The 23,374-nt window shown below is 40.3% G+C and overlaps 2 protein-coding genes across 6 annotated transcripts in view; one reads left to right on the plus strand and one right to left on the minus strand.

Moving 5' to 3' along the window:
• Nucleotides 1–3,796: 3,796 nt before the first annotated feature.
• LOC116167473 (retinoid-inducible serine carboxypeptidase-like) overlaps nt 3,797–23,374 on the minus strand; it is a 30,179-nt gene continuing 10,601 nt past the window's right edge. For 3 of the 5 annotated variants that reach the window (XM_031482845.1, XM_031482863.1, XM_031482855.1), the window contains exons 2-9: nt 12,631–12,771; nt 7,041–7,363; nt 6,873–6,983; nt 6,632–6,821; nt 4,369–4,521; nt 4,232–4,309; nt 3,957–4,111; nt 3,797–3,908 (exon numbers count right to left, since the gene is read on the minus strand). In XM_031482845.1, the coding sequence (XP_031338705.1) occupies nt 3,846–3,908; nt 3,957–4,111; nt 4,232–4,309; nt 4,369–4,521; nt 6,632–6,821; nt 6,873–6,983; nt 7,041–7,363; nt 12,631–12,771 (1,214 nt within the window). In that variant the 3' untranslated portion in view covers nt 3,797–3,845. Of the gene's footprint in view, nt 3,909–3,956; nt 4,112–4,231; nt 4,310–4,368; nt 4,522–6,631; nt 6,822–6,872; nt 6,984–7,040; nt 7,364–12,630; nt 12,772–23,374 lie in introns of those variants that run through there. The other 2 variants (XM_031482877.1, XM_031482867.1) reach the window with 2 other exon arrangements.
• Nucleotides 14,300–21,961, plus strand: LOC116167468 (myosin-10-like). The gene is made up of 15 exons (XM_031482832.1): nt 14,300–14,779; nt 14,826–14,978; nt 15,466–15,494; nt 15,542–15,653; nt 18,242–18,286; nt 18,336–18,431; nt 19,193–19,342; nt 19,389–19,439; nt 19,483–19,959; nt 20,009–20,110; nt 20,385–20,456; nt 20,506–21,342; nt 21,390–21,616; nt 21,665–21,788; nt 21,838–21,961. Exons 1-15 carry the CDS (start codon nt 14,606–14,608, stop codon nt 21,931–21,933), a joined length of 2,745 nt encoding a protein of 914 aa, XP_031338692.1. The 5' UTR covers nt 14,300–14,605; the 3' UTR covers nt 21,934–21,961.

Consider the following 23,374-nt stretch of genomic DNA (forward strand, 5'->3'; position numbering starts at 1 on the left):
CAAGTTCATCTATTGTGATGTCTCTTAGGCGAAAGTCAGACCATTCGTAATGCCAAGTTGATACACACAAACCTACACCGATTGTCATATCCAGGAGCCAAATGCATTTGAAAAAATACTATAACCGATGGACAAACATGACAAGGCACAAGCGGTCAGAGATAATTCCCTGGTCAGTCACCCACCACAGTTTCGAATACGTCCATATAGACCTACTATAGTCCAGAAGAAGTCCAGGCTCCAACGCCATTCAACAGAAGTAGTCGAGCCATAACCTAGATGTGTTCTATGTCACCCGATCCGATCGAAAAGTCAAATTAAACATCGCCAGCGAGGACGTATGCGTCAACCCAGTCAGTGACCATCTCCCACAGGCTTTTTAAGGCCGAGCTCCACCGCAAGGTGTCATCTGTCTCTGAGCACTCATTCAGACCAGACCACCTACATCGGCTGCTATCGCGTACGCGTTTAACCGACGAGCAGTCTCAGACAGTTTCGATCATCTTACCGTCAGTAGCGGTGAAGCTCCCAAGTGAGCGCCCATGAATCTAAGATCCACAAAGTAACGGAAAGGTGCTCTTTTCAGAGTAGGATGCACCCCCTCCCTCGAAGGGGCAACCACCAGCCAACTCGCTACCGCTGCCGCCACAGCGATGAATACAACCGACGTGGACGCTCAGCGCATTGAGATGCCCACACATTTCACCTATGCCGTCCTCGGTATAGTCACTTAAGGTACACGCTCCCAATCGACTACCACCTCCACCACCGAACAACCAGCAAACGAAACGAAGGAAAACGGATACCGACTCCGCCGAGATAGCTGATATGGACACCCGTAACGAAACCACCACCAGCAGCCATACGATATATTCTTACTCGAATATCTCCGCTTCTACATCTTCAACCGCCATGCCACTCCGACAGCAACAAGCTACCCCGAATAAGGCGCCTATTTACGTTGACGAGATACGAAACTTTATCAGCTACGCCTGCAACCTTGATCAGCTAACATCGTTGCCATAAGAAAGGGAGCCAGCACCACCGCTGACAGTTCGGACGTATTTCGCCTAATTCAGGATTACCTATAGTAGGGGAGCTAGCACGAAATCCACTGAACGAGAATGATCAAAATTTTAACCGATGGAGTTCCATTTTGCCCTATCAAAGTATGCTAAAATCGATCGTCTGCCGCCTCAGGTCATACGACTTAAGGCGCTGCGGGTACTTCTTGTGCTACCAATTCTGAAAGATTGTTTTTCGAGAAAATAAGTTATACACCAAATGAAAACGTTGATAATAGCTCTTAAAAAAATATTTAAAAAAATCGCGCGCATTTGATAACTCCGTAAAAAAACAATTCTTAGTCAGTTTTTTACGAACTTTCTACGGATATAACTAGGTTACCGTTGGAAGAATGAAGCTGATTTTTTCTACAGACTAATGATAGGTACAGCCAATGACTATGAGAGTGTTTCTTTTTTAAATTTTTTCTCTAATTATAAGATATCTTATAATGTTAAGATAATAAGATAATCTTGTAATTAGAGAAAAAATTTAAAAACGAAACACCGTTAAGTCATTAGTAGTACCTATCATTAGTCTGTAAAAAAAATCAGCTTCATTCTTCCAACGGTAACCTAGTTATATCCGTAGAAAGTTCGTGAAAAACCGACTAAGAATTGTTTTTTTACGGAGTTATCAAATGCGCGCGATTTTTTTAAATATTTTTTTAAGAGCTATTATCAACGTTTTCATTTGGTGTATAACTTATTTTCTCGAAAAACAACCTTGTAGAATTGGTACCACAAGAAGTACCCGCAGCGCCTTAAGTCGTATGACCTGAGGCGGCAGACGATCGATTTTAGCATACTCTGATAGGGCAAAATGGAACACCATCGGTTACAATTTTGATCATTCTCGTTCAGTGGATTTCGTGTTAGCTCCCCTACTACTACGGCCTACGGAAAGGCAAGTCAAGTTCCATCCTGCCATCCGAGAGCGAGCCTAAAGTTGCAATCAGGAGATTAGCAACCTATATCACCCCCGACGAGATCATCGAGGATCATTCTCACCTCGTGGGTTTAGTTCCACTTACGCTGCCAAGATTCAAGGTAAGGGAAAGGATCAAAGCAACATCTTCCTCCTCACCCTGAAGAACCTGTCGGGTGCTTCCAACATCTCCGACATCACGGAAATCTCTGTGTGAAGGTACAAGATTTCCGGTACCAGCCGCCAAGTGCCTCAGTGTATCGCGTGCCAAAGATTTGGCAGGTATGTGACCTGGCAACCCTGCGCACGACTTTACGGTGTTGCAGGCGATTCCATACCCGTACGAGTTCTACGTTGTTCCGGATTGGAGTTCAGACCGAGATCACCAACTGGACAAAATTTAATGAATCTCCAGAGAAGCATCCCATCCGGAAACCCGGACACCCGAGCCCCTGCTACAGGCCTTAGCCGAGGCCAAGAAAGCGAAAGATCTCCCTCAGTACCTCAGCCCTGGAGAAGATCTTCGAAAGGGTACTGCTAGGGTATGCAATCCGGTTTTATGGTTCAGTGGTAGAGCGTTGGACTATAAATCGGGAGGTCGGGTGTTCGAACCTGGGTTGAGATGAATTTTTCATCTGTGGCAGAGATGGGAATTACCTTAGACCAGTTCCGATCATTCTGCCGACTACTCCGAATTAGGTTTTCCTGCAGTTTTCCTAATTCGTAAGGTAAATATCGGAGTAGTATAGAACAACTTAAGACCTTCTGCAGAGGCACCTCTAAAAAGCAATATGCGGGTCACTCTGTAATTGGGCGCAAGCCTGTTGAGGGCCCAGAAACAAGAGAGAGGGATAATAAATAATAAATAAATAAATCCCGCAGCAAAATATCAATCCTGGTATTTGCGGGATTGTTAGATGTTAATCCCGTAAAAACTGTAAATAAATTGGCAAATAAGCAATTCTGTGCGGTTAACTTCTGTATTAAAATAAATCGCTAATTTTATCACAATATTTAACAAAAAAGTACCTTCGGCCTAACTTAGAAATCAAAAAAACGTCTCCTATAAAGCACAAAGAGGCGAACTTCTAAAGTACCTCAAAAATCAGAGTACATTTTTAACGAAAAATGTTTAACAATTATTTAAAAAATAACTTCTCCGTTATGCGTTTCATTAACAAAGTAAACAGAGCCGTCCCCTTGGTCGACAAATTCCTCAGTCCCGCAAATCCCGCGATCCCGGTATTGCATTCCCTAGTTACTGCTAACGAAACTGCAACCGAACATAAGACCGGGGCAGTTCGGGTTTCGTAGACAACGTTCTAGAACAATACAAGTATTCCGTTTGGTAGACACCGTTGCTGAAGCCTACAACGGAACCCAGGTAGCTGTGTCGAAAGCACGACGAAAGCTTTCACAGCGTTATACAAATAAAACTCGAGGAAATGGCATGCTGTTTTTTAACAGACATATTCATTACTAATGTAATGTTGTTCGACCAATGCCCATATGCAGGCTTAATTCTAACTTTGACGGCTCATGCGCCGCGCGTATATACAGGAACAGCGAACAGGCGAAATAGTTATATACAGGGTGTGCTCAGGACAACTTCTTTAAGGTAACTTTCAAAGGAATAAATAAAGAAATGATTCTAGTTTGGGCCGCCACAATGTATATTTGCAAGTGGCCCATGGAAAGCTTAATAATTACTCCAAATCAATCCGAAGAACTTAAACAAGTTGTAGGTTTTTGAGGGAGTTAACTTAGTGCTTTATGTGTAGCGCTTATTACTTAGTAACAAAAACTCGTGAAAAATAATTTTATTACATCTGTATACATCATACAATAGTGACCTAGGAGTATAGCAGTTCCCTTTTAAGAATCTCTTCCATCGCCGGGATGTTATCAACTGGAACCTAAATGTAGTATTTAATGAACACAAATGTGCAATTCATTAAGCTTACACTGTGACCTGCCCGAAGTACCGTGTAGAAGACCAAGTTTCCCACTTGTTTTACATAAGCTTCATTTACCATATCAATTTCTAAAGGTTGTTTATTAGTTTCCTGCCACTCTGAACTTCGATTCCATTTTAAATCATCCAGCCACATTGCCGTTCCTAGTTTGTAACAACTATTAATTTCAAACTTTGCCTTTAACATATTTCATGCTATTAATAATTGTAAATTGGAAATGATGAAAATGATATACGCACGCAATATGAAATAGTTATACATACCCGCCGTGTTAACCAGGAAATCGAACACGCCGTTGTAGACTATAATTTTAATATCCGTTTCGTTAAGGAGAGCTTCGACTAAAACAAGAATCTTATAAGAGAATTAACGAATAAAGAATTAAATCAGATAATATTACTAGTTCCGGTTACTGGCCGCATCAAATCTCCCTGCAGAGCAGAATAAATGTCGTCATTTATGAAATTCCATTCAATATCCGCCGAAATGTTCAGAGATTCCTTTATCTTTGTATTCATCAACTGATTACAACTATCTTGATAACTGAGGAACCCTTAAAATGCAGTAAAGTTAAATTAAGGATTCCGTGAGGCATGTCGACGTAAAACTTTTATTACTTGTAAAAGAACTTTGGACAAATTCCTTGTTTAATTAAATATTGCGTATGTCAAAGTCTACCTCGAACCTTTGACTAACAATCAATACAATTTTATTTCGGTTACTTGTAGGGAGGATCTTGAAGTACTTTTGTACATCCCACCGCTGTGTGCGTCTTAATTGATTTAATTAAAGGCGAACATTGAATATTTTACACATCTCTACTAATTGCTCTTAAGAAATTTTCTTCGACCTTTGAGAGCTCTTTTGAAAATTTCGTTTCTTTGATGCTGATATTTATTAAATAAATAACGTTTCATTTAGCTTCTGAGAAATTAAGATGTTTTTTTGTTTAATTTCATTAATTTATGATTTTATGTACAAAACTAGCGGAAAAGTTACATTTGTAAGCTACAATTATAATTTCCCTAGGCCGGTGATTTGACATTTATACATCTAAACTGACTGTTGTCGCCAAATAAACAATTGTATAGGTTGCCAAAGCCAATCGCCAAAGGTTATCAACTTGGGAAGTGTGAACTTTGTAAAAACCTATAGCGCTGAGAATGGAATAAGATCTTTAAAGAATGAGCTTTAAATTACTGAAGATGGTTGCATTATCAAAAGAAGCGCATAAATAAATCGCATTGTAGAGAACTTTAAAATGCACAGAAGGAAAGTTGGCGAAGCAAATAAAAGATTGGACACGTCGAAACGTACTTAATTCTTTAAATTTCATGATGTAATGGATTTTATCAAAGTCAACAATTCTATAAAGTTAAATTTTTATTGCTTCTGTAATGATTATCATAAGTTTTGCACGAATTACATTATTATTTCGTCGTTTCTGAGAAACTGACAATGTGAGTAGTTGCAAATTAAATGTCAGTTTATAGGTAGGTACGCGTTGTAACCAGTAATGGTGTTCGGAAGTTGCTGGCGTCCGTGTGTCGAGCATTGAGGCTAGATAAGGCTATCTTAATGAGGTTTACGTTCCCAAAACTGTTCAATCAGAATGATCTCACTGCGAGTCCCGCGGAATACAACGGTCGCGAGATTTTGACTTATGGACCCTAGCGCTCTCATAATTGGTTGATCCAAACGAATCAGATTAATTGGTGATTAAGAATGGCTAACTGAATTACTTGGCGCCATTTTGTGGGTGTTCTTGTGAAGTGGGAAAGAGTAAGAATTATTTCAGAAAGGTGATCACTAAAGAGGAACATGTAAAAAGCATGCATAAAAATACTCAGTAGAGAGGAAGGATATACCTGGAGTAAAAATAAATTGTCATCAAGTGAGATCACTAAAAGATGGTTTTAAAAAAAACAGAGCCCTTTGAAATGCAATCTAGCGTTACGAAACACACTTCGTAAATGATGAGGGAGGCCAATTATGCTGTCCACAATTCGTACACCTTCATTTGTAATTAGTATACGGACTAAGATTTGATGGGAGGCGGTAGACGTGTGGTAAGGATACTTGCCTACAACACGAAGGTGCTAGATTCGATTCCCGAACCCCTCAACCAAAAAACTTTGACTTGTTTCTCCTCGGGGTCGACTCGGCCTCATATAATATAATAATAAAGGACTAAAGGGCTAACATTTTTACTTTCTCTTTAGATGTCCTCCGATGACGACAGCTTTGGTGTCGAAACGGGTACGTATTAGTGAATATTTCTGAGTGTTTTTCAGTTTTTTTACCTCCTTCGCTATACTCGTAATTGCACTTTTCCATCCAAAATCCTTATATCCAGTTGAGCAATATTGAAAAATCAAAGGGTGGACCGTTGCATGATCGGCTAAAAAAGAGCTACTACTTTCAAAGGTTCTCAGTTTTATAACGAACAAGAGAAGTTTCAATTGAAAGTACCTATTATATAACGGCACATTTATCAACGTAAAGGTTTTGTTCAGTGCATTTTTGTACGTTTTGCGTTATTATGACATTCGTGCATGCCCTAATATTAAATTTATTCCAAATTACACTACAAGTCCGAAGTTTCCAAAGAGCATCTTTTACAAGTTTAACAAAGGTTTTTCGCATTCAATGGCGGTTTATACTTGGCAATGCAGAAATGTTCGATTTAAGAACGATATTATAAACATCAATTCCTTGCGTTGCTTTAATGACGGTATCTGTAATTTTCGCTTCAATATCAGACGCTGCCAGAAAATCTCTTCTCTCGATTGCCACTTTTACGTCCTCCGTCAAATTGCTGATTTCATTAAAATCTTTCTTTTCGATGAGTCCCTAAAATCGGAAAACGGGAATATAAATTAGGTCGCATTTGTATACACTTACAAGATTTAGCGCTAATGAACCATAATTTAAAATGTAGTGAATAGGTGAAATGTAGGCATCTCCGAGCCCTATACCTTTGAAATGAACAGTCACTTCGCCTCTCCTAATTTCCTGAAAGAAAATTGCATTACACGTAACAGTTTCTCGCCGTGAAAGCAAATGGCGTACTTGTACAAGTTGATACGCAAATTCCACGGCCATTTTTCCTCCATACGATTCGCCGAAAATGTACAGTGGAATCTTCTGGAATTCCTCGTGCTCGCTTAAAAATGTTTTCAAGAAGTTTATTAAATCCCGACCGATTTCTTTATTATTTTGCACCATTTTTACGGAGGAACTTGAAAAGTAACTAAAACCTACTCCTACGGGATTGTCAAGGAATAAAATGTTGAAATGTTTTACCCAAGAGTGATCTTTCTCCGTTAAGTTTATGTTTAGAAGGCCAATTTCCAGAAAATTTCCGTAGCCGCTTGAAGGCATTCCAGGCCCGCCTAGAATTGACATTCTGTAATACGCCTGATGCAGTATTATGGATTAGTTCGGAATTAACCGGTAACGCGGATATTCGTGACAAATTTAGATGGATTAAGAACTCTCGACTAAGTTTTATCCTTTTACCGAAAGTGTATTTGTTCAGGGGGTCGGGAAACTTTAAATGAGCAGCGAACACGTTTGATAAGTGCCTAAAGGTTTCACATTTAAATGAAGGTATAACGTCAGGTGGAAATCTCATTTTCGTGAAATTTCCGCCACAATGTTGCTCTTTTTATGGGTAAACATTAAAATTTAATTTATAAAGTGACGCTTACTTTTTCGTAAGGGTGGGTATAGGTATACACCGCCGTATTAGGGTAATCCCAATTAAGCGCGTTGCGCGAATAAAGCTCGCTTGATATAATTGCCATAAAAAATTTTCATTTAAGATAAATTCTCTTAATTAAAAATGATTTTAGGGAATTCATATAAATACACAAAAGGAAAAAAACGAGTATCCACACTGGCCTTCGTTGCTTGGTTTGCGATTGCCTTTCTCAAATCTTCTTCTATAAATTAAAGTGACTATTAGAATGTTCATATAAGGCACCTACACACCACTTCTTTAGTTTACTTGTGATTAATCTTCATTGTGATTATTAATGAGCTCCTAGCGATTTTATAATTTTGTGTTGTCTCTCCGTCTGTCCGTCGCCCCGTCCGTTAGCACGATATCTCGATAACGAATGGACCGATTACGATAAAATTTAGTAGATGGATTCTTTATCAAATTTGTAGATCGGAGTTCGTGAATTGGCAATGTATCCCAAAAAATAAGGAAGGCCCTTTTGACATCTCCGTGAGTTATGACCGAATTGCATGAAATTCAATATGCATATAGCTTTAGCCATATAAAAGCAGTTCCAAACATTGAGCCTAATCGGACAATATTCACAGTGCCCTTTTCGCATCTCCACCATTTATAAACCGAATTGCAAACTTTTTTATTTATGAAGGTATTTAAATGAACTTTGATACATAGCCACTTGGAATAAAAGAAAATTTAAAACCAGTTTCAAAATTTTGTTTTGCTCACGCTATAGCCATACCCAGGAGCTCGCTTTCTATATTTGTTTAGTTTATTGTACTTTGGATTGCAGTAAACTGTTTTGAAATAAAAATTTGCCTTTCGATGAATGAAGTAACAGCTACTATATTATAGTAAATCGTGATATTCTGCAAGAGCAACGTTCATGTGTTTGATATTATAGCACCCTGCTCAACGCTCACCTCAAAAAAGGACACTCTAACTCATTATCCTTCTATTCCATCTTAAAACATAATTGTGTAGAAGTGTGTAAAAAAAGTGTAGGAAGAGAACAGAGACTTAAAACACCTCAAATGCAGCAAAAACCTTCCGAAGAAATCGACAGATAAGGATTAGTTTTTCAGTACTCAGCTCCTAGAAGGTTTTGGAAGACCTTTAAAGACGCTCTTAAAGAAAGGCTAAGCTTTTAAACTCTTTAAACAGTAAAAGCTTTATGTACATTATTCTCTTTGATGCTGTAGGCGTCTCATAAGAGCTTTTTCACTCGGAGAAGTTCTTAAATATTCTCAAGGACACGTAAAATCTCCTTAAGGACCGGGTTTCCGCTAAATATGTATTAAAGGCTTCTCTTGAAAGCTCTCGAAATCGCGCGGAGACACTAAAAGATGCTAGATGACTATATAGTAAATATCTGTTAAGGTTCGACCCTTAAAGCTATTAAATGCTCTGAATGCTCTCAAAAGCTTTGGAAGACCCACAAAATCTCGGAAAGGTTTGGATTTTACGCAGATAAGAGCATGTCAAAAGTTTCAAGGGGAATTGAGACGTCTTTGTGTACTTGGAGAGTGTTTGAGACACTAGAAGATTTTCATAGACCCATAAAAGCTCTACGGGTTTAAAAGATTGTCAAGGTCAAAGGTGCATGAGGACCTTGATACACACTTAAAGATTCTACAAGTTAACTAAATGCCGTCAAAGCCTCTAGAAAACCCTTAAGAGACTTATGAAGCTTTGCAAAGTCGCAAAGACTTATGGAGTCTAGGAGACTTTTCGCAACTGTTGCCTTTAAAGACACTTAACTGGATTCAAATTCTCTTAAAGCTCATAAAGGGTCTTACACACTGTTCAAAGTTCGAATATTAAATACTCTTAAATTGATTTAGACACGATTAAAACCTCTTAACGGCTTACAAAAGCTCTAAGGCGCGTCTTGATGGATTTTAATATTTGGCGAAGACTCTTGAAAGATTGGAAGACCCTTAGATATACTTGAAAGCACTTAAACACTCTTGAATGTTGAAGGTGCGTAGATGCTACTCAAAACCTCAACAGCCTTGAACACCCTTGAAGATTAATAAAAGCGTAGGTCTTTAAAAGCCTTCAGAAAGTTCTTTAGACTGTTGGAGACTCATGAACACATGAAGAAAATTTGTGAATGACATTAGTGGCCCCTAAGTGTTTTCAAAGGCTAGAACACTTGAGCAAGTCTTAGAAGACTCTGTAATGGTCTCACAGGTTCCTAAAGGCGATTAAACCCAGACTAAAATACCATTCACCACTTGCACATGCTCTTAAGGTTTCTCAGGGACTGATAAAACTTCTAAGGATGTTTAAATTCAACCATAGTCATGTACTGTACTACCTTCATAACCTTCATACATACAGTAAGTGTCTCTTTAAAGCCTAATATTCTGTGTCGTTTGATCCACAGCATTCAACTTCAACCATCTTCATTTCAAATAAGTCTTAACATCCCTTTTATGTTTAAGCTTTACGACCATCCCAGTGTACAAGATTTCATCTCATAAAAAATGTATTCGTAATTATTTTAAAGTTAGCGTAATATATCACCTCTTTCATGTAAAATTGACGTGAACCTTGACATGAATGATGTACCTATATTCATAAATTATAAATAATGGCTTCCTAAAACAGGTGCACTTGTGAAAACTTACATCTGATAAAAATCAGGAAACTCGCTGAAAGTAATAACATAAAGCTCTAACTAGTTTGAATCCTATTATTCGAATCCTTACGTGAAATAAGGACAAACTTGTATAATAGGCGTTTAATTAGATATAAACAACTTAATTAAGTAGCAGCTAATTAGAGGAGTTAAATTTTGTTTGCAAAGGTTAATGCTTTTATTACTTCGTGCACTTTCTCATGTTATGTCTCTTTAAAGCCTAATATTCTGTGTCGTTTGATCCACAGCATTCAACTTCAACCATCTTCATTTCAAATAAGTCTTAACATCCCTTTTATGTTTAAGCTTTACGACCATCCCAGTGTACAAGATTTCATCTCATAAAAAATGTATTCGTAATTATTTTAAAGTTAGCGTAATATATCACCTCTTTCATGTAAAATTGACGTGAACCTTGACATGAATGATGTACCTATATTCATAAATTATAAATAATGGCTTCCTAAAACAGGTGCACTTGTGAAAACTTACATCTGATAAAAATCAGGAAACTCGCTGAAAGTAATAACATAAAGCTCTAACTAGTTTGAATCCTATTATTCGAATCCTTACGTGAAATAAGGACAAACTTGTATAATAGGCGTTTAATTAGATATAAACAACTTAATTAAGTAGCAGCTAATTAGAGGAGTTAAATTTTGTTTGCAAAGGTTAATGCTTTTATTACTTCGTGCACTTTCTCATGTTATGTATCTTGTCGACACTCGTGGCTCCGCTTTGCTACGCCACTCGTGCCACAAGATAGGAGTATTACAATAGGTCGCATTGTAACACTTGTCTTCCGATATACTATTGATAGCTCTTCAGTAACTTTCAGGTTCAGGGTCATAAGAAACACATGTTTGGCGAGATAGAGGCGAGTATGGGACGAAGAGGAAATAGGATTTACTTGCTTCTGAATTTTGGGTAGGCCGTACAACCTCGGTGGTTTGGAATCGGTAGGGATGAGACGACGATGAGGCATCCTTAGAGAGCGCCGACGACCTCATAACAGCTGGACCTTTCGCTCGATTTTGGACTTCTATCAAGCCATGTCCGTACTCAGGCAATGTTAAAATTGTCATCGTGTTGTCGTGCTGTTGTGTGTTTTCTTCGGGGTGCATCAATTGAGGTTCAAACCTACAGGGATCTGATGATCTGAATGCATAACGTAAACATATGACCCATAACAAAGAGTACCCATAATATGAAAGCTACAAAGATAAAGCACGACTTGGTCAAAGGCCAAATAATTCTTACGGTAGAACGACAATCAATGCTGTCAAGTAATTGAGACTAAGAAGATCATATAAAGATAGTCAGTAGAGACCACCGACCAATATCATGGCACACAGACAGCAGTGAAAAGTTGGGACCAGAATCTATAAATAAACGTTTTAACAAATCCGAATTCTATTAAAATAACTTTACCTAAAGAGGATACAGCTACCATTTGCGTAAACACGCTTAGATAATTAATTTAAACAATTTTAGGGTGAAAACTCTGAAATTTCCCCATTCAAATCAACATTTTTCGCAAAGATCGACCAGTTAAGTTATTTCAAAAGCAAAAGTGATACTTTGTTAATATAATACTGAGTAAATAGATTTATTGCAATTACGTAACTGTGACATAATAGGTTTCATCAAACTTCACTGCAGTCCAAAGCAACTAGTAAAGACCTTCGCATTTACACGAATGGCTAACGTGTAGGTACTCTAAACAAGTAACCTACGGGACCTAACATTGACGTGCGAAAATATTTTGAAAATTGAATTAATCTGTAGGTACCTACTAATTACTAATAAACTCGAAAATGTGACTGATTAGATCCAATTCAGAAGATATACCTATTGTGTCCTCGAATTGTTAAAGAAAATGTTTATTTTCTGTTAAATGTATGAGCATTTATTACAAGGGTATTCTTATTTCATTTACGTTAATTTATTTGTCACTTTATTAAAAAAATGTGTGTCTTAAATTTGAAATTACACCACCGAAATTCCTCAAATGGCTTATAATGTAAATGGTGCAATTATAAATGTACCTTCATTAAGCCTAGAAGCGTCGTTTATCATGCGAATTTTCCGTTACCTACTCACTAATATATAATTTAACATCTCACGACTCCGTGAACGGCACATTTCTGGAAACGTGACTGTTTAATATTATATCGATCTTTGACGTGTCCAGAGGAAATTGTTGATAAGTGAAACGCTTGTCACGAATATTCTTCGACGAGCTGAAAAGTTTGAATGATCACACTTACCTTGCAACCATATTATTAATGGACGTTCCGTAAAGTGAGACACGTTCGCGGTGGTGTAGTACAACCACCAGAACATGTGAGCATGGGGTCGGACCGTAACATGGCCCCACGCTTGTTCCGTTCCGCCAACACCCTTCACACCTAAAATCAATTCAGTCTAAGACAGAAATACGAGATGTAAGCAAAATTACTATAAGCTTCACAAAGACAAATTTAAGATTCAGAATAGGTAGCTAGGGGCTTCTCACATTTACATATGCGGGGTAGTTTGTATATTATAAGAAAAATTCAAAAAGAACGATGTTGATTTTCTTAACTAGAAGGACAGAATATGTCATCGAGCAAGTTGTTTACTTTGCTAAGAAAAAATTTGAATTGCTAATACCTTAAAAATGTTCAAATCTTACATAAAATTTGAATAAAGTATTTCTATGTCAAAAGCGATGTACCAACTTATATTTTTATTAAAAGTACTGCAGAAATTTAATGTTGTACCTTTCCAAAGTTTTTATTCGAGTTAGAAACAAAACTTTATACAAGATTTCAACAGTACGGAAATTGACATCTTGTCTCCTTGTTTACCAAGATTAAATCCAGATGTAAAATCCCATTCTTTCCTCGGAAATATTTAGTTTTTTAAGGCGATGTAGAAATTATTCCGTTATTTTTAGCTCGCACAATAGGGGTCTATTATCTAAGCTCAACACTTAAAACACGATTTCAATGAATTTCCTTATTTATGAACTATATAGCCTCGTACATACTACAGCTGCAACGTGCAATATGGCAGCATGTAATGAAACTTGTGGTGGCGGGTGTTCGTTGTTGCACCTTATGTTTCGATTCATCATTGACGTTTGAGGAATAGAGACTAGACATGGACGACTGACGCGATGGGCATCGCCATATTGAAACACATAGGTACGTACGTCTTGGTTTGACTTTTACGACGTTGATGAGTCCTGTTTTGTTATTATTGTGTACACAACCCCACACCTTTGATTTTTAAACGTGATTTTTATGTATATGTAGTTCTGCTTTACCTGCATTTATCGCTATTGATAATAATTTATGTGATAGACTTTAAATTAAACCAGTCCAGGATAACCCGTCTCTTGCAAGGGGCTTTAGGCTATTACCTAAGCAGAAAAAGCAGATCTAAATACCGAACACCAGAGATAATGACGACACATCCTGTATACGATAGTTTTTCAATGTATTAAGTCAATCTGTGGGAGGGGGTTATTTACGAACAAACACAAACTTGGTTTATTTTACTTGAATTTGTATCTCAGCGTTTGTTTTTCCTCTTAGAAATTTTTTATATGCGTAATTTTTTCGTTTTAATTTTATAGCTTTTGTAAATTGTTCAATTTAGATAAGGTGTTAGAAGTCACATCTGGTCGCCTGCGATAAGTAGCTTTATTATCAGGCAAAAGTTATTTAATTTCAAGCAAATGCACAATACACATCTGGTTCTGATAACGAAAAACGTTTCGAAAAATTGAGCGTTTTATATTGGAGAAGTGGGAACGTTTGGCAGGTTCCGCTGTGATTGGCGGTTTACTTAAAAATTTTTAAAGGGGTTGTAGTGTAAGTGGTAGTTCGTTAAATACTGGAGACAACGAAATAGCTTTGCGACGGTTGAAGAGCGTGTATTTTTTGTTTACGCGAATTTTTTACGGTCAGTCAGCCTGTTTATGAGAAAGCCTAATTTTTCGGTATCAAAATAAAGTGTGCAGAAACAAGTTAAGCACAGTGGTGTCAGATGTTTTACGCGTGTTGTCCAATTTCACTTTTTAATTCCACCTTGGAATTTGTAGAATCCCTACGAAATTTAATTTCGGGTCTACGTATACGTTTCGATAAAATCAAGCCGCCATACCACTAACAAACGACACTCTAATATGACAGATTATGTTTCGAAGATGTTCAAAAACGAAATGAACCCGAAATTTTTGTAACAGTCGACAGAATGAGTTCCCAATTTACAATTCCAATCAAATTCGGCCCGGATGGCTGCCAAGTCAATCTCGGCGACCGGATATGTCGCGAAACGGAAACACTGGCGATAATCCAGGAGTTCAATCGAACGTACCAGGCCAAGCTGAGGGAGATCGGAAACATTGGAGGCGGCGATAACTTACAGGTAAAAAAAGCCGTGGCGGGTGCCTTCACGACGGTTGGTCTTGCAGCGCCGGGTGAATCTGCAGCAGGACTGGATACGCGACCTGACCCAGCAGAATGAGATGTTGGTGAAGATCGTCGAGAGCTTGGAGAAGGAGGCGGCGGATAAGGTCGCGCTGCTCGCGAAGAAGCTAGAGACGTCGACACTTTCCAGTGAGAAGGTAGGCTTTTGGGGGTTGGAGGCCGGCGTGGTAACCTTTGCCGTTGCAGAGGATACGCTTGCTTGAGAGTGATGTGCGTAGTTTAGTTGAAGTTATAAAACGCGCTCGTGACGAAAACCGGTGGAGTGCTAACGGTCTAAAATTTTTTACAGTCAATCCTGATACTTTCCTTTTAAAATGTGAATGTTCCTTAATTCCGTAAGTATGATTTGAAGTACAAAGGGGTTGGGGGAACTCGTTCATTTTAGCCCGACGCCCCCTGAGCGCCAGGATAACGTCTCGTTGAAGATTACTGACAGTTTACACCGACGGGTGAAGAAAGGGAGCGATAGCAAGCTGAGAGTCATTTTGGAAGTAGTTGAGCAAAAAACTAATGACTTGTAAACGTTTGAAATAAACCAAAACACTCACAAACGCATTTGATTTCCAAGTAGCTTAGAGCAAACCTGAATGAGTCGAACACTACAGATCCCTTTTTTATTTTTAGGCCAACAAGAATGTAACCGAATTGGACTCGTAAGCAAAGAGCTCATGTGGGCCAAAATTGAGTTTTGCCTTTTTAGTAAAGTGAAGGACCTCGAGAAGCGGATTAGCGAATCGCCCAAGCAAGACGACCTGGAGGCGTTGCAGCATAAATTGCGCCTGAAGGAAGAAGAAATCAACTCCGTTAAGAGGGTAAGTACCGAAATTTACGACGTGGTACATGTGCCGCCGGTCGAAGAGTTGCGCGAAAAAGTGCGTCAGTTGCAAGCTGATTACGATCAAGTTCTCTCTGAACTCAAAGAAAAGGATTATCTGGTGCAAAAGTTGCAGTTGGAGTTACAGGTACTCAAAGAAAAGGTGAGTGGCGTTTTGCTTAATTGTTTATATTAAAAAAATTTCTCTTTTGATTAATTTTCTGAACTCTAGAAGTTTTCGCATTTTTATTATTAAAAAAATGTGGGGTAAAAGAAGATCACTTTCAGAAACGTTTTTTTAGCCAAAGGCGTTGGAGAAGTCGAATTCGGTTGTGGTGGAGCTGACCGAGGCGGCGGGTGAGCTCGGCCGGCTTCGGAAGAGCTTGCAAAAGGCACAGACGCAATACCAGGGTGCTTGCGCACAGTTAGAAATGAAAGACGACGTGATTAGAGATATGCAAAAAAGTATGGATGAGCTGGAAAGAAGACACAGAGAATGCCTGAGGGAAAGCGAGAGGAAAGACAATGTGATTAACCAAATGCAAATCGATATGGAGGAACTGAGAGAAAAGTGTAAAGGCGTAGAGAGGGAGTTGGCAACGGGGAAGGGGGTCATCGCGCGATTACGCGAAGATGCGGTGGTCCAAGAAAATAACTGTGCAGCTGAAGCGAAGGTGAAAGATGAGATGATCAGGAAATTGAAGAGCGACGTAGAGAACTTGAAAAAGCAACTCGAGGAGGCGACAAACGAGTGCGAGTCCAAGGATGGGACAATGGCTAAGCTGCGCGAGCGAATTCGCCGCATGGAGGAAACAGTATGACTAGTGCCTACTCGATAACGTTCCCAATCGAATTTTCATTTCAGATGGACGATATGGAGAACGTCAAAATTTCAGCGAAGAAGTGCAACGTTAAGTTGCAAGCGAAAACGTCGCAGAGGTCTCTAAAATCCAAATGTAGTTGTAGGCCCAAAAGCGGCATCGCTGTGGGATCGGCGAAAAAATCGCCTGGTATTGTTCGATCTCAAGTTCCAGTTTTGCGGAAACCGACCTATGGCGTGCCGAAGAGATCTTCCAGAACAGTGCAGGTTGACGCCAAATCACTGACTTCTACTGCGAGGAAACCTGGTGCGGTCAGGTCGGGAAAGTCAACCAGGTGTATCTGTGTGGAAACGTTGTCCAAATCTGTTGGTACAAATCGTGAAAAGGCTTCGCGTAGTAGAAAATCGGGTCCGTCAACGAGATGTATCTGCGTCGGTGATTTGTCCAGTTCTGAATGTCCATCACTGTCCGCGCGAACTCAAACCTCGCAAAAATCACACGATTCCGCCCGATCTCGTTCGCCAAATACGCGCGAACTGAAAAAATCAACCCCCAGGCGCAAACGTGCCTCAAACCGATCGCCTCCAAATTACACGGCTATTTATGATATACCTCTTTCCCCTCGCCCCTTGCCGCCCCCAAAGCCTTCACCACCACCCCAGCCCGTTCAGCGCGAAAGTAAACCGGGTCAATTCATTTACCTTTACAACAGAATATGTCATCAGTGGACCAGACCGTGCTCACCCCACTATCATATGGTCATCCCCAACGAACCTAAGCCCATCGCGCACGTAAGTATCAACCGTACTACCGTACTTCGGGCTTAGTCAACCGCCACACTCCTCAGAGCCCGCGCCAGTGCAACCAGGCGCCCAAACTGAGCTGCAACAACGTCCTGCACGAGCACTACAGGATCAGTAATACGAGCCACCAGAGCGGCATCGTTAGTAAATTCATCCCCAATTCGGATCGTCCGCCGATCAGAACCTTCATAAACAATCTCGAGTTAAATATCCAGAAGCAGAACGAGTGTAAGAATAATCGCTTCATTTAGTTGTAGTAATTTATTATTAAGGTCTTTAATAAATTATTAACTTAACGCATGACTTTTGATCAGGGGTTTGAACCGGAACCAATGGCATGTCCGCTCGCTTGGAACCGAAACCGTTGTGCAAATTGCTGGTAAAATTTGGTTCTGAAGTGTGTAACTAACTTCACGCTACTGTAACACGGATATAAAATCAACCCGGAAACTTTTAAAAATGGTCACCGGAATGGCCCTCAAAAGATAATCGGATCCCGCTTAAATGTGGCACGTGATCTAAGACAGGGTCTCCTTAGGTTAGTTGTAAGGGACGCCAATCGCCATGACCTGACGTATCGTAGGGCAGGAACGCAAAATCAAACACTATAATGGGATAATAGTGTAATTCAAATGTTAAATAAGTCTTTGTGATCAGTTATTTGAGAAGTTAATAAATAGTCTCGAATGGGCAATAGTGTTGATGTGTATAATAATTCGTTGTATTAAATGATTGATAATAAAACACATACATAAAACATAATATAAAAACAGGGTAAAAGCAGTTGCAAGTTGCAATAAAATCCCGAAAAAATTATGTGAACGTAAAGTGAACTTAAAATATAATTCTAAATAGTGCAGAACTAGAACCTATATTTCATATGGGCTCCAACCCCTGCTTCTGATAGTGATAAGTCGCATCATCAACGGTTGATGCAAACTCTCAACGTTCGCCTTTTTCAGATGAGCCTCGATGCGGAAACCGGAGCGGCCGAGCTGAGGAACATGGTGAGATTTATTTTGGTATTAAGGCGACTCCGACGTTGTTTTTTTTTAGGTGAGAGGGTTCGAAGACGAGAATCGCACTTTGAAGGATACCATCTTCCAAGCGAACAGGGAGCTGGAGAAGTTTTACGAGCAGGCGAACACATACGTAACTATCCGACTTGTCAATCCGTTGAATTGGTCACCGATTATCGAGCTAAAAAGTTTTTGATGCTTATTTCTTCTTTTGTTCATCCGAATTGTTTTGTTCATCCGAATCGTTTGAAGAAGCGAAAAGTTTGAAGAATTGCATAAACCAAATAATATGAAGATAACTTGAGGAACGAGAAGATCTGAATACTTTGAAGAAGCCGACGAAGATAAATGAATAATTAAATGAATCCGAAGAATCTGAGTTACAAGGATTCGAAAAATTACAAAGAATCCCTACACCCAGTGACTGCAATGGTTGCTATTATAAAAGTTGGGTTATGTTCTTAGGTTTGTGGTGTGGTTCGTGTAATTTTCTTCGCTTTCTTCCTACGCTGAGTCCTACGTCCCCTATTTTTACTTCCCCTACGGTAGATAAAAAGGGATTCAGAACAGGAAAGAATTTACCCTAGCAGAAATTATGCTGACGTGGCTTTGACACAAATTTTTACTCCCTTTGTAAAAAAACAATAATTGTCATGAAAATTACGAAAGATTATCTCAAAACGGAAGACATCTGAGGCATCTGAGATTCATAAGAATTTGAGATGAGTGGGTGAAGCTATAAGAATCGGAAATCTGAGGAAACTAAGGTTTGGTCCAATCCGAAGAAATACATGAAATTGTCCATCCCAAACTCGGCTGACCAATTCAAAGTGTCATTCTTTTCCTTGTGCTGGGAATTACGAGCCGATCACTCAGTATATACTTTGATTTTAGGTTGTGGAACGAGAAGAGTACAAGCGCAAGTATGCCGAAGCTCAAGCGGCTCTTGATAAATTGCAGAATCAGTTTTCAACGGCCCAGTCCCGTTGGCAATCGGACAATAAGTCCAAAGAAGGCGAGCTGGAGAGGCTTCAGAAGGAAAACGTAAAGTCGAGGCTACGATTTTAGGTCAGTAAATTATTCGTTTCAGTTGAAGGCAAAAGGCGAGATAGATACCATCAGGCGTCAAAGTGAATCGATGGTAAGTACCCTTTTCCATTACAGCGCTTACGAGACGGTCTTAGAGTCAAGCCCAGAATGAAACGATACAAGCGTTACAAGAGGCGATTAGGGAGAAGGATAGGGCAGTTAAGGCGGTCAAAGTGTTACCGTCAACCGAGTCAGATGCGTCTTGGCCATCGGTATCGACGAGCGCATCGGCCAAATCGACGCGCGCCGAAAAAGAGACAGGTCAAACTCCTGCTAAAGTCGCTCCGAAACCACCCGAAGCCAACAAACTTCTCATAACGCCGGTACCCAGTGAAGACAAGTCGACTCGGTCGGGGGCCGGAATACCACCGCCGCCCCTTGTTGAAGATTCTAAGTCAATTCGGTCGGCGGCCGGAATCCCACCCCCACCCCTTGTTGAAGATACCAGGTCGATCAAGTCGGGACAAATCTCGGAGAAATCTCGTTCGCCTTCCGTCGAAATTGTGACAGATAGCGCCGGATCGACAACGGAACCCTCGTCAACGTCCGAAGCTGTTCAGGAGATAGCGAAGGTTCGACTGACTGTCTCCGTAAGTACACGGACTAAATATAACGTTTCAGTTGCGAACGGAACGAGAAGAAGAAAGAGAGAGGCACTCGCAAGAAGTCGACGATCTGAGAAAGACAATCGTAGGGTTGGAGAAGGAACTTGAGAACGTAGCGGTAAATTAAGTTTGGATAGGCTAACAATCTGACCGGTGTCGATCGTTTCTTAGCGGAATTTAGGTACCCTCTGATGCAGTGCTAACATCTCGCAAGTACTAACAATCGAACCGGTTCCGATCGTTAGTCCCTCTCAATGCTCTATACCCTCTTCAGAGCTTCTTGTGCACTAGTTACTTTCCGGTGCAGTGTACATTTTCTAAAGCACTAACAATCCCACCATCAATCGTTACTGCACTTTGGTGTCCCATACTTAAAATCTTTGTAATTTCAGCCCGTACGAGACACTCTAAAAGGTCGAGTTGAGGAGATCGAATGCGAGTGCGACGCTATGCGCCGTCTTGTGGTTCGTACTTACCCTCGCGTCGACTTCAATCCATATAAGTCAATTACAGAATGAAGCCAAAGAGTTGAACAAGGCCTACCAGAACCTAGGCATGGAAAACGTCGACCAACGCGTGCGTGATCTACAGCAGAAACTCACCGATAAGGTGGGCGAAATGAGCGAGTACGCCGAACTTCTGCACGAGACACAGCAGAAACTATGCTGGACCGTCTGCCAGAACAACGAGCTGAAGAAGGAGATAACTGAACTACTCGCGCGCATCAGCGAATACGAGCTGAATTATAACGTAACGGACGAGCGCACAGATTACTGCCAGAAGGAGATCGAAACTTGCCAAGGAAATGTGGCGCAACTGCGCGAGAAGCTCGTAGCGATGAAGGACCTGCTGCAGAAGAAGGTCGATCAGTACAGTCAGCTGGAGACGGAATTTTGCGTGCAAAACAATTCGCTGTGTTGCATGCGGAAGCAGATCGATGAGAATAAGGACATGTACGAGAGGGAGGTGTGCGATTTGAGGTGCACGATCGGTGAGCTCCAGAGCAAGCTCGCGTCCGCCGAGGAGGCCGGTAAATACCTGCGCGAGGATTACGAGCGTAGTAAGACTCGAAATCAAAATTACACGTCCCTCGAAACGGAGCTGGAGCAAAAGTTTGAGGAGAGTCTAAGGGCCGCCAATGAAGAGATTGAGACGCTCAACGAGTACATTGCGAAACTGCAGGAGGAGTGTGCGAACATTCGGAAGGAGTTGCAAGCTAAAGACAAGATTATCGACGCTACCCAAGCTCGATTACAATCAGGCGCGCCCGCTCCCAGCGACGTGGAAATGATCGCGCTTCAAAACGAGCTGGAGAAAGCTCTTCGGCAGCACGACCTGTTGCGAGCTAAGGTAGAGTAGGCCCAAAGATGTGTCGATGTACTTAGTTGTACTTGCAGAACGAAGCGCTCTGTTTGCAATTGAGCGAAATGCGAGACGCCGCCACTAAGCTCGATCAGCATAATTTGGCGAGCGAGCAGCACGTGCAGAATTGTCTATGCGAGATACACCACCTGCGCAGTGCCAGACAGCAGCTGGAGGTCAAAAACCAGGGTTACCTGAAGGAGATCCAGTATCTTCGGTGCGCCTATGCTCAGCTCTACGAGAACTTCCAAAAAATAACCGCGTAAGTCTCGAACACCTGCAAATGCCGCTTTACCGAGAACCGTTTCAGGGTACTAAACAACTTTAAGGCGAAATGCTGCTGCTGTAAGTCACGTCTGCGTGGAGGATACAGTGTTGGCTCACCGATGGACATTCACAACTCGTCTGGAAGTACCACAGATCACTACCTTGACGTAAGAGCTCTAGGTTTATATTACATGCCTTATGCACCTCTCGTTTTAGAGCGACGAGACAGCCGTTACCGAAGAATTTCTAAAGTCACCCGAATTTTGGTTGAACAGGCCTTCTGACGACTTTCTCGTATCTAAAGATCAATAAATAAAGTACTCATTGTTTTTTAACTTCACAAGTTTCCATGCTCTGCAAGATGTCGGATCTGGTGTACATTTCGATTTCTTTGAAAAACAGTTCCTTTACTCTTTCCTCTTTTAAAGCATTTTATGGAGAGATTTTGGCATCATCTCAAATATTTTTCAAAGCTTTCTAGAACTTCTGCAAATCTAGGTGAGATTGGAACACCTTGAATAAAGCTTTGGGATGGGAATGTATTTCCAGTTCTTGCTAGAGGGGTGTAAAATACCCTTAAATTACCGTTTAAATGAACCTATATTTGACGCAAAATAGAATAATTAACATTTACAGATTTCGCAATACATGCAACCATCGAAAACATTGGAACTGATAACCGTATAACGCCATATGTAAAACACAAATAATTCACCCGGGATCACTTGCTCCACTCGCTCGCAAGCTCGCTCGTGTCGCAAACGTACACGTTCTGAATAATAAGCCTCGTCATAACATGCTCGTAATCCTATTAAAGGAGATGTGCGAGAATTATACATTGGAATTAACAAAACAATTGCACACTATTAAGTAAGTACCGTATGGACAGATGTCTGCGACTTTTCCTTAACCTACCGATTGCGGCAGAGTACGGTACAATCATCACTTAATACGACACCCCTGTCTTTTCTGCTTGAACGATACTGGTAACTTCATACCCATATACAAAACATAGGCATTTCCAATGTTAAAAAATTAAATAATTAATTACTTGCTTGAATGCCCAATTGGATTGGGTAGCTTAATCTATGCTTAATATAAATTATAATTGATATCTAATTAGGTTCGTAAATATTTACTCTAGGTCTAATGACAGAATTGTTAGACGAGGGATGGCGTATAATAAATATCGGGATACATCTCTCCCACTCCAGTCATACAATTTAATAATGGGATTAGCAGGTATCGGGATGAATCTTATTAAAGGAGTTTTCTAGGTAAGTACCGGATTACGGAATTCTATACCACTGCAGCCTTTGAAAAGCTCTTCGACAGCCTTTCAGCCTTTTACTCGGACTCCCCCTCACCCCGGTGTTTTCCGAACTTTTTGTCTGGGTTATGTGCACTGAAAGCTTGAATGCAGCACGAGGAAGATTTGAAGAAGGTATGTAAGAGGGATATCTAAAAGGACGGTAAAGAAAACTTGAAAAGGCGTCCAAAAAACGGGATGGGTGGAGGAGGTGCAAAGAAAATGTAAACGAGATGTGAGAAAAGCGAGAAAGAAAAAAGAAAAAAAGGAAGGAAGGGCGTAGAGGAAAATTAACGGACGCGCGAAGAAGGTTTGAAGGAAGTGTGATCCAGGTTTGAACGAAACATGCAGTAGCCGTAAAGGAATAGCAAAGGCGACTTGACGAACGTGGCAGAAAACTTTAAAGGACGCCATAGAGATGTAAAAAAAATGCACGAAAGAGAG

This window comes from Photinus pyralis, unplaced genomic scaffold, assembly GCF_008802855.1.
Source record: "Photinus pyralis isolate 1611_PpyrPB1 unplaced genomic scaffold, Ppyr1.3 Ppyr1.4_LG1, whole genome shotgun sequence".
Lineage (NCBI taxonomy): Eukaryota > Metazoa > Arthropoda > Insecta > Coleoptera > Lampyridae > Photinus > Photinus pyralis.